Genomic DNA, 11046 nt, shown 5'->3' on the forward strand with positions numbered 1-11046 from the left:
AAGCAAGTCACTATTAAACCTTTTAAAATCTCTAAATTCAAAAGAGTCAGGGAAAGGCATCTGATCTACCTCATACAATATAGCAAAAACTGGAAGATGATCAGCTATCTCAATGGTAACACTTCCACTGGTAGATGGTGAACCTCGCTTAGTGTTTACAAATAAAATCAATAGGTCACCAAGAAAAAGTAGTAGTTTGATTTGGTACAGGTTGTTGGATTGGAAATAACGTGAATCTACGAAATGCAGTGAAACCAGTGGGCCAAGGGAGAGTGAAACACTTCCGCAGCGAGAGAGAAAACTGGCGAAAACCATTCTTGTAATTAATGTGGCTAATTAAGTAAAATTGAGCACTCCTTTTACCAGCTACATGTACTGGCAACCAGCTGCAAAGTTTCGAAATTAACAGTGTTGTGAATAATGCGGTGACCTCCCCCTAGGTTGCTAACATGAAGACCGTGAAACAATAAAAAAATTGACACCCGCGGATGATGCTGGTGCAAAGAACAGCTCAAAGAAAATAAATTTCGGGTATTTCCAACATACCGCTGCCGGGAGTTCTGTACTGACGCTTTCATCATTTCAACATGCAAGATTTTGATGAACTATCTTATTCATAACATTTCCATAAGACGGCTGAATCCAACATTTTCACTTTTTAGATGCCATTGCAATTGAGTTTTCGCTCACAACATAGGCTTGAGTTTCTTAATCGGCGAACGACATTAAAGCTTTCTCACTGAACTGACTGAACCCCAACTTAGCTCCCACCGCATAATAGAAATCCGGATTTAATTACCCAATAACTCAATTTATTTTGACACGAATGGCACCAATTCACAAAGATAGAAGTAACACGGATTTTTTAACACTTTAACGTTTCAGTCAGCGTATCCCAATATCACTGAGGTGTAAACATTTCTTATTTCGGATCCTTTCATTCGGTTTTGCGTTCGTCATGTTTGCCCTTTGTGAGATTTTAGGTTCGTGTGCTCACAACTTTGTTTTGCATCTGGAAGATGTTTCATTCCCCTTCTACGGCCTGCCACGCAGGCTACAAAGACCAAGAGTCCAAGCAACTAAGACGTCGCATTTTTTTGTACTTGGCACCAAGCAGTGCTGGATCGAGAGGACTTTCGCTGTCATCGTTCAGTTCACAGAAAGGGATCGTTTTACTTCGTCAGGAAAGAGTCAAAAAAACGAATTGTCCTAGTATTTCCAAAAGAGGAAAGACATGTAATTCCTCGTTCAATATTTACCACCCCTTTCCAAGATCGAGGCGATCGCTGTAAACTTGAAACAACATCTCCACTGCGAAGACTAACTCCGATTGCGGCGTAAGCTTCGAATCTCGCGCCCTCTCCAATTTAAGAGTTATTGTAACGCCCTCTGCATGGGTATCTTCATTTGATGCTATTCCTCAATAATCAACTCAGGCGATTGTTTAGCTCAAGCAAAGAAATTTTCGGCCACTTGCTCAATCTCTGCCAATGATCTCTGTGAACGAAATAGCCGCTTGCTGGACTCCCAACATTAATTGTATCGCAAAAACCGGAAACTGCCCCATCTTGAACAATGAAAGATATTAGATGATTTATATTTTGGTCGAATTGTTGGAAATAAGATTTGTCATCAAGATATTTTATTTGGGTGGGATTGACGGAGGTGTTGACAATTAATGTGACACCAAGGAGAGTTAATATTTCAGGCGGTTTCTTCTGAAGTATAACCGACCTTTCAGCGAAATCTAGCGTCAAAGGAGTAATCTAATTTAGCGCCTCGTAGCTTAGAGCCACCTTAAATAATTGAAAATTTAAGGTAGCTCTGAATCAATAAATCCGCTGCACAGAATTTCATGTTTGCCTACTGATTACTTTTATGCAATAAAAAATTGGGGTCATCGAGTTCGCTTTTCAGATATGAGCAACTAAGGCCAAAATATGAGGTGTTTTTGCCAGGCTTTCCTATTCCAATGATAAACTGTTACCGTCGTCACAAAAATGACTGAATCTTTTTCAGCAATAATGGATGTTTCAAATGCTACCAAAACATTGCTGTTACGTTATAAAGTGTTGTAGTGTTAATCCTTCTAATAAGAAGGTCTCTTGAAAGTATAGAAACTGGTTTGAGCCACCTTAAGACTAAATTCACTAGGGCGTCAGCACAAAGAGGTGCATTTAGAAGTATTTCACTTTTGTTTCATCCCGTAAGTTTTATCGAGATCAGCAGGAAAACTGCAATAGTCCGCCACATTCTAGTTGACAAATTTTAGTAACAACAATGGAATAAAATCTTCTTTAGTGAAAATTGAAAGAAAAATGCCCCGTTTTCAGCTGCTTCCACTTAGGAATATTTTTCAGGGCGCTTTCTTTTTGACAGAACTGGCCGGTCAGACCCATCAGTTTGCAAAGAAAATGCAACAATTTGAAGGAACACTTGCATGATAATCCCTCGTATTCTTCTGGAGGAGTACATATCATCCTCGAAGTGTGTTAGTTCCTCCAAATGCCCCGGTCTGGCCGGTCAGTTCTGTCCAATGGAAAGCGTCCTTAGACTCTCCTTCCCTTTTTGCAGAAATCACCCAGTGAGCAAAGCATTTTCTTTTCGATTTTTCTAAGCAAATCGAGAAAAGACCCCACTTTTAAAAATTGCCTGCGTGCTGTGGCACAGGGCTGGCTACTTGCCCTCTCTACGTTTTCCTCGCCGCAATTTGTATCTGTTATGAATGATATGATGCCAGATAGAAGGAGTATTTCTGACAAACGACGCATACGACCCACCTTGGGGTTCAGGGATGGCGCAGTGGTGAGAGCACTTGCCTCCCACCAATGTGGCCCGGGTTCGATTCCCAGACTCGTCGTCAAATGTAGGTTGAGTTTGATGGTTCTCTACTCTGCACCTAGAGGTTTCCCTCGGGTACTCCGGTTTCCCCTCTCCTCAAAAACCAACATTTGACTTGATTTGTGTTAATTGTTAATTTCAATTTATAGTGTCCCCAATTAGTGCTTCAGCGCTAGAACGACTAGACACTTAAATATTTAAAGTTCCTTTCCTTTCCTTTTTTTTTTCCTTTCTTTTCATTCACGTTCGTTTCGTATGCAACTGGTTTTAATCGTTCGCATACTCGTCAGATTTGCAAAACTGCCGACTGCTTGGCTAAGTCTCTGGGAGAGGAGCCCCTGCGATCGGACAAACACTCAAGGTCTGTGAACTGAGAATGACATCTGAACATGCAGGTTAATTAGACTCCTCTAGTATTATCGAATAAGGTCGAAAAACTGTCGCTAAGCCACACAAATGCGCTGTATAAATTACATTGCTATTAATAAATCAACCGTACTGCAATTCAAAAAAACATGAGTGATCCTTCTGAAAAGGAAATTGTGACCTAGCGCCAAACGATGGATATCGACATCCGTTAGGTAGATAAATCACTATCCAGCGGATAAGTCATAGCAAAACCAATTGTAGTATCCAATGGATCGAGATTTATCCGGTGGATAGCGTTATCCACCTTTTAAACAACCTGGGGCCAGGTCAAAAACTGCGCAGTCCTTTTTATATCTGAGCTACGTCAATATTTCCAGCGAGGCTCATGGAATCCCTCCGCTCGCGCGTGGTCATAATACTCATTATGACGAAAGCCTTTTCATTTAGAGATAGCTATTTTACTGGATTGGAAGCGATTCTGCCGAGAAAGCCATGGTTATGAACACATTTTTCTCGACGTTTATCGCTATTAAAAGTGTTTTCGATTTTCTTACAGGAACAAATAATGACACAAGGTAAGAAAAGTAGCGCTTCATATGTTAAACTTGGATTTATTCATTGCAAATAGAGATGGTTCCATCCACTGCGCAATTAACGATAGCAGCTGTTTTAGTTCTTACTGCTGGTTTCTTCTGCCTTTCTGTTTTCTTGAAAACAATCTAGATGAGAAAAATGTCTTTATTTCATTTGGACGTGTTCGAATATATTTGCCGGTTACGATTGACTCATCCACTGATGCTTTGAAAAGGTATTGCCTTTCTCAACTATTTCCAGCGAAGAGACAGATCGGTTATTATTCTGCGTTTCTAGAGCGACCAATCAACTTATTCTATGCCTCCCACGAAAAAAGGCCACACGAAGCTGAATGAAGGATTCGCATATTTTCGTCCGTCTTCATCGGCGTACAAAAAAAAAACTAGTAAATGTACGCAGCCTAGCGTTCCCCATTTATCCAGGGAAGAATGAGAAAGGGGAAATTTACAAACGACTCAAAGGACAAGGAGCGGAGATATACCGTAGTAACTGGACAGGGACTAAACGCCAAAAAACTAGAGATAAACCCACTTTTCCTTATTTCGCAATCTCCCCCCCCCCCCCCTTCCTCTTCCTATCCCACACCCAAATAGTCCTGTCTATGACTCTGGAGACCGTTTCTCAAATGCCCCAATGAAGACGATCTAAACCTTTGAAGGAAAGATTCTGCCGGAAACAAAATGAATTTTACTTTTTTTCTGAAATTGTGAATTTAGAGTCATGAATAGGACAGAGTTAGGACGGCGTTGCAGAGTGAGATGAGGCTTCGTTGACGACAAAATTCGAAAAGCAGGGAGAAACAGTGGAAACGTTATGGGGTATTTACCGGGCCACTCGCCGGGACCGGAAAGTTACCGGGAATTCCAGAAACGGGTCCTTGGTTACATTAAACACCCAGTCACATAAAAATGCGAAATATTTCAATTTTAATGAAATGAATATCGCATCACAAGTACGTTCTCTGAACTAAAGCATTTTCAGGCGAACTGCATTGTCTGAGAGCTGCGAAAATTATCAGATGTCATGAAAAATGCTAACTGGTCTTCTTAAGCCCTTTTGATGGTCTTCTTAAGCCCTTTTGTAATAGATAAAATATGAGCGGGAGACCTTTATGGGCAGTTAAAACGGCGAGCCACAGGCGAGCCGTTTTAGTGATACATAAAATATGAGCGGGAGACCTTCATGGGCAGTTAAACCGTTTTATAGCCCATAAAGGTCGGACGCGAATATTTTATCTTAGTTGTGAAATGAAACAATAGATTTTGATTGTTATGTTAATCACGTGGGCGTGGAGTTGTCCTATAGGAGTTTAGCATTGAATTTAGCCAATAGTTGTGATTGAAATGTCAAACTTGTGATTGATTAATAAACTTTGTAAAAATTTACAGGACTCGTTTTTATGAAAGTTAAGCATACTAATTAGACGAGTTAGAAGTCTTTATGACATTTAATTTTACTGCTAATTCAACTAATTAAAAATTCATCAACCCCAGCCTTTCCCTGCTATTTATTCAATCCAGCCCTGTGCTTTCAGACAGTTGAATTTTAACGGGATTTACAAACCAACACATGTGACCTGAATAGTGCGTTTCTGTTGGCTGTCATCCTTATGAATTATTAATGAATTTTACAAGTATAAAATTAGCTTAGCTAAGCTTATGTATAAAATCCACAGTAACCTGACTCCAGACGCTATGTCAGCTATCATAGTTAAGAACAATGATAACATTTAGCGATACCGACTTAGGAAAAACTGGAAATTGATGTCCCTCGTTTTAACACCAACTATATGAAGAACTCTATAGCTCGAAGAGGAGCAATAGTTTGGAACACGTTGGTTCCTTAACTTAATGACGATATAGACAATGTTAAGAAATACGCTATCATGGCAAGACAGTCGAAGGCTCTGCTACACATAGATTTCGAATACATCTCCCCTCAAACATTAAACGGAAGGGAGGAATTTTAAGTATAATTAGTGTTAATAATTAGTCGATACCAGAGTAACACCTTGTATTTTAGAATTTTAAGCTTTTATCGTTTTAGACTTGTAAGATATTTTGTTAGTATTTTAAACTGTAAGTAGCTATATGATTGTTACAGTACCTGGTGTATATCCTATTTATCTATTTTCTAATTGATTAAGTTATTTTACTTAATTATTGAGACACGACCCCATGAGCGAAGCGTCGCTTTAAATAGTTATCCTGTATAAATAAAGATTTATTGATTGATCAGTAGCATTTGAAAGCAAAAATATGGTTTGCCTTCTACTTGCAACTCGCTAAATTGTGATCACATATTTCATCCTGTGCTTGTCCAGTCGATGGGCCATAAAAGGAAGCACTGACCTCTGATCTGATCTCAAAATGTTTAGATTTGTTATCAGCTAATTTTTAACTCTAATCATACTTCACTCTTTTCCAGTATTTCTTCGTCAGTTACTTCTGGCGAGGTTGACAGTCACACGGACGTAACCAATGACCTGACAGCAAAGAAAATTGATCTGAAAGATAAGGTAAGCAAAAGCTTGATTTTTCGTCCATAAGCCTCCATAGGACAATTACATTTGTCAAGTATTTTTGCCAGCGAGTGGCGCGAGGAAGAAATCCTTGTTGCAATTATTATGACGAAGAATCCCACGTTTTTCACAACAGAAAATCATGAACAAATTGTCACGTGATATTCCCATGCAATTTGGAATAAGAGCGTTCGATCAATTCGGTGGTCTCGCCTGAGTTTGAAAAGACCATTTCAACCTTATGAACGATGTAGTGTTCAATGTATCAGCAGACAGAAATATTGACTGAAGCGTACAAGAACGTTTCAGTTAGTTCCGATTTCAATATCTCTCAAAAATTCCACTGATGAGGTCAAAATCAGAAGGTTAGGATTTCCACGAGATTGCTTACTTTACCGGTTACGATTCTGACCTTTGCAAGCTACAATATGCGGAGGGAGGATTCCAGTCGTTTTTCTTGAAGAATCGGTTTTGCACTTACGCTGACACAGTAGCGAAGAAAGCGTTCAAGAACGTTTTTCCTTGCCTTTGCGTTGCACTTTTGATAGGCGCACCTAAGCACACACCCAAAAAAATCATTGCAAATCGCGTTGTGAAAAAAGTTGATTTGTAGCGAGATGTCTTGACGTTCATAACGAGAAACATATTGGAGCACAGGAAATGATTAGGCAAATTCATGCCCTTAGTTTTAGCAAACTTTTAGGAAACACTGCAAGTGTTTTCTTCTCAAGATTCAAACTTTGTTTCTACTAATGCTTTCTCCTTACCTTCTAAGCCCTCAGTATGCCTTCCCAGGTCAATTTTTGTGTAATTCACTTCTAGAAATCGTGTGAATCAATAAAGAATTGAATGAAAATGAAAACAGACCAGCCCGCTTTATTAATAATATGTGTGCTTTACCAATATCATAGACAAAGCAGTCAAATCCCTTCTCACTGTCGTAATTTTTTAGTGCCCAAGGAAAATTAAAAGAAAGCTCCAGAAATCAAGTTCAGGATCGCCATTCAACAAGAAGCCAAAACCCAAGAAGAATACATCGACAAAGAATGATGAGTTGCGGCCAGAAGAGGCAATCTGGATCGAAAGCCCCAAAGAACTCATTTTTGATAGAATCCTTGGACAAGGTGCCTTTGGAAAGGTAAGTGAGGTCATTCGATAATTCGGATACATTCCATTAATTAGGGCTAAACCCTATGAAGAATTTAAGGTTAGTGATTGCTCTTTAAAGTGTTCCTACGTTTTCGTCGTTGTGATTTTCTCAATACAAAAGGAACAAGAGGTATTAGCATTATTTGGAAGTTGAGCGCAAGACAAATTTGGGAAGTGGAGTTGGCGCATTCAGGCGTCACCCATGAGCTTGCGTGGGTTTAGATAGAATGGACGAACAATACAGATACAGAAACAGTGGACTCTAACCGTAAAACAAAAGATCCTGTGTTTTTTAATTCTTATCAATCGTCACGCACAAGGGGCTCAGTTGATTGAATTATTCTAGACAACCGTTGTTATTCTAAAATTTTAACTGCAAACTCTCCACTTTGATTCTTAACATTTTTTTTTTATTACAGGTTCTCCTCTGTAAACATGAAAAGTTAAACCTGTTCTATGCCGTGAAACAAATGTTTACCACCGAAGATGAACATATGATCCGTTGCGAAAAAGAAGCCATGAATATCGGGCTATCATGCTGGAATAAGTTTATCATGGAATTGCGCGGGTATGGCAAGCCAATTGTAGCAATATTCAATAAATAGATATTTCAGTTCAAAGAGTTCACGTTAGTTCAATTCAACGCATAAATTTGTCTTCAAGACACTGGTTTTTTTTGTTCAACGTGCGATTTTGCATTCAATACACTTTGGTACCCTTCAATGCGATTGCCTTGGTTCAACTCTTTTTTCCATTTCAAGAGCAAATTCTGCGTTCAATACCTTCTATTTCGTTGAACGCGATTTATTTTGGTTCAACGTGCCATTTTGCATCCAACACACTTTGGTACCCTTCAATGCGAGTGCTTCGGTTCAACCCTTTTTTTTCCATTTCAAGAGCAAACTCGGCATTCAATACTTTTTATTTCGTTCAACGCGATTTATTTTCGTTCAACGATTTATTGCACAGCGGTTGACCACTATTGCCCAGTCCCTCTTGATCTCGTGAGGTCACGGGAGGCTGCAACACAGTTTGGGAAGCCATTTTAATTTTTCGCTTCATGAGCATAATGTCTTTACAATCAAATTTTAATGCTGACGAAGACCTATCGAAATTTCTTCACACAGTTCTGGACAAAGCAGAACAGTCTTTACTTGGAGACTGCTCATCAGATAGTTTGCAAACGCAGACGGTTGTCGATCAAACGATTAGCTTGCTTCGAACCTTGGCTGAAAATGATATTGACTTCCAGGATACATGGAGCTCCCTTGCAAGTGCTTTTTATGATGTTTTCCAATGCTTGCGGGAGAAAAATTTAGATCTAAACAACAGGCCAACTGCTGTTGCTCAAGTGTCAATTGCATCTAAGTGCACAGGAAGAGCTGGACGTCCATCATTTCAAATTCCACAAGAAATGCTAGAGGACCTTAAAGGTTTTGGTTTTTCATGGCAAACAATAGCCGATATATTAGGAGTGTCGAGATGGACTATCTACAGGAGAGTTCAAGAGTATGGTCTAAAATCTATGACTGATTTCAGCCTGATGTCTGATGGAGAGTTAGATAACATAATATCAGAATACATGAATCAGCATGGCAAAACAACAGGGCAGTCATACATTACTGGTTACTTGAGGTCAAAAGGTTTGAGAGTACAAAGGAGTAGAGTACGTCAGAGTATGGCAAGGGTAGATCCTGAAAATGCAGCGTTGCGCTGGGGTGCAGTTGTAACACGAAGGACTTACCTTGTGCCTTGGCCTAATTCCTTATGGCACCTTGATGGGCATCACTCTCTCGTTCGCTGGGGGCTAGTTGTTCACGGCTGCATAGATGGCTTTTCCAGACGAATAATGTTTCTTCACTGCAGTCCAAACAACCTATCAGAAACTGTACTATCCCTTTTTTTAGATGCTGTTGAGAAAGATGGACTGTGGCCTTCCCGCATTCGTGTTGACAGAGGGGTCGAAAACGTTTTGGTTTGCGATGCTATAGTAGATGCAAGAGGGGCAGGTAGAGGCAGCTTCATTGCTGGGCCTTCCACCCACAACCAAAGAATAGAGCGGCTGTGGAGGGATGTGTTTCGTTGTGTTATGCACTATTTTTATTATCTGTTCTATGCTTTAGAGGATTCTGGGAACTTAAACATTGAAGATCCTACGAACATGTTTGCACTGCATTTTGTTTTTCTTCCGAGAATTAATAAAGCACTTCACGAGTACCAGGAAACCTTCAATCATCACGGCATTAGAACTGCAAACAGTTGGTCTCCATATCAAATGTGGATGAATGGAATGCTTCATGATGATAATCCACTATCACATGGTGACCTCGATGAAGACCCAGATGACCTGGTATTCTATGGCCACGACCCACAGGGCCCTTCCCCATTTGATGATAGTGATAATAATGTCACAGTATCTCCAGTAGAGATACCCAATCAGGATGATGTTTTGCTGATTCTCCGACAGGAAATAGATCCATTGAAATCCTCTACAGACATGGGTATGGACATTTACATTAATGCCTTAGACCTGGTAAAACAAGCTGTAAACTTGTAATAAACCGTTTTTCTGAGATATTGCACAGCATATCATCAGATATTTTTAAAACTGAAAAGGGGCACACAGTCCAGAGTTGGATACAACCAGAAAAAAAGGGCATGATAATAGTGTAATATTATTAGTCATGACATTTATAGCACAAAATCAGTACAAAAATTATGTATTTGAATTGTAAAGCCATTTTTGAATAAAATGACAAGTCATTTGACCCAAGGAAAATAGGCTTAGGGGAATGGATCAGGACTAAAAACAACTACATGTATTTCTAGTAATTAGTGTCTCATCAGGAAATAAAAACAAAGGTCAACAACAGAATTAGGGTCTACTTCTCTGGGGTGACAGTAGTGTTATGAAGACAGGGTTTCACTATGATGCAAGCATAAGCAAATAAAAACGACGAAAAACGTGTCCTGTGGGGCTTTAGAAGATAAAATAAGGTGTTTTTCTTTGTTTGTTCCTTTGTCTTTACTTTGCTTATCCTTGGTCTTATGTCGATGTCTTAGGTCATACACTTGACTTCATTCCTTTGTTTTCTGCTAATCCTTATGCTCGTGTCGTATTGAAAACCAAGGTTTACTGTATGCCCTGATAAAGAGCAAGTTGCTCAAAAGCTAGGCTTAATAGGGCAACCGTAAAACCCTGAATCCGGAATCACAGGTCATTGTTTTACCAATACAGAGAGTAAAAAATATCCTAAACATTCATAACAGCTAACCTTAGGCCTAATTAGGCGTAAACAAACGTTTTTAGGCCTAAGGTTAGCTTTTATGAATGTTTAGGGTATTTTTTACTCTCTGTACTGGTAAAACAATGACCTGTGATTCCGGATTCCGGGTTTTACGGTTGCTCCGCTTAATATACTGTATAAATAAAAGCTGATGAAACAAAACAGATTTAAATCTGGATTTACATTTGCAATAAAGACATGCAGTCCGTGACTACATATTTTTGGTTACTGAGACTCGGTGAAGAGGTACAGTAATATTAAGCACACAGTAGATGTATAATTGAC

General features: G+C 39.4%; 2 protein-coding genes across 4 annotated transcripts in view; both read left to right on the plus strand.

Moving 5' to 3' along the window:
• LOC137992811 (uncharacterized) overlaps window positions 1-11046 on the plus strand; it is a 217588-nt gene that overhangs the window by 107680 nt on the left and 98862 nt on the right. The window lies entirely within an intron of this gene.
• LOC137991458 (uncharacterized) lies at window positions 8544-10723 on the plus strand. The gene has a single exon (XM_068836539.1). It carries the CDS (start codon window positions 8544-8546, stop codon window positions 10029-10031), a length of 1488 nt encoding a protein of 495 aa, XP_068692640.1. The 3' UTR covers window positions 10032-10723.

Source organism: Montipora foliosa, chromosome 2 (assembly GCF_036669935.1).
Source record: "Montipora foliosa isolate CH-2021 chromosome 2, ASM3666993v2, whole genome shotgun sequence".
Classification (NCBI taxonomy): Eukaryota; Metazoa; Cnidaria; class Anthozoa; order Scleractinia; family Acroporidae; genus Montipora; species Montipora foliosa.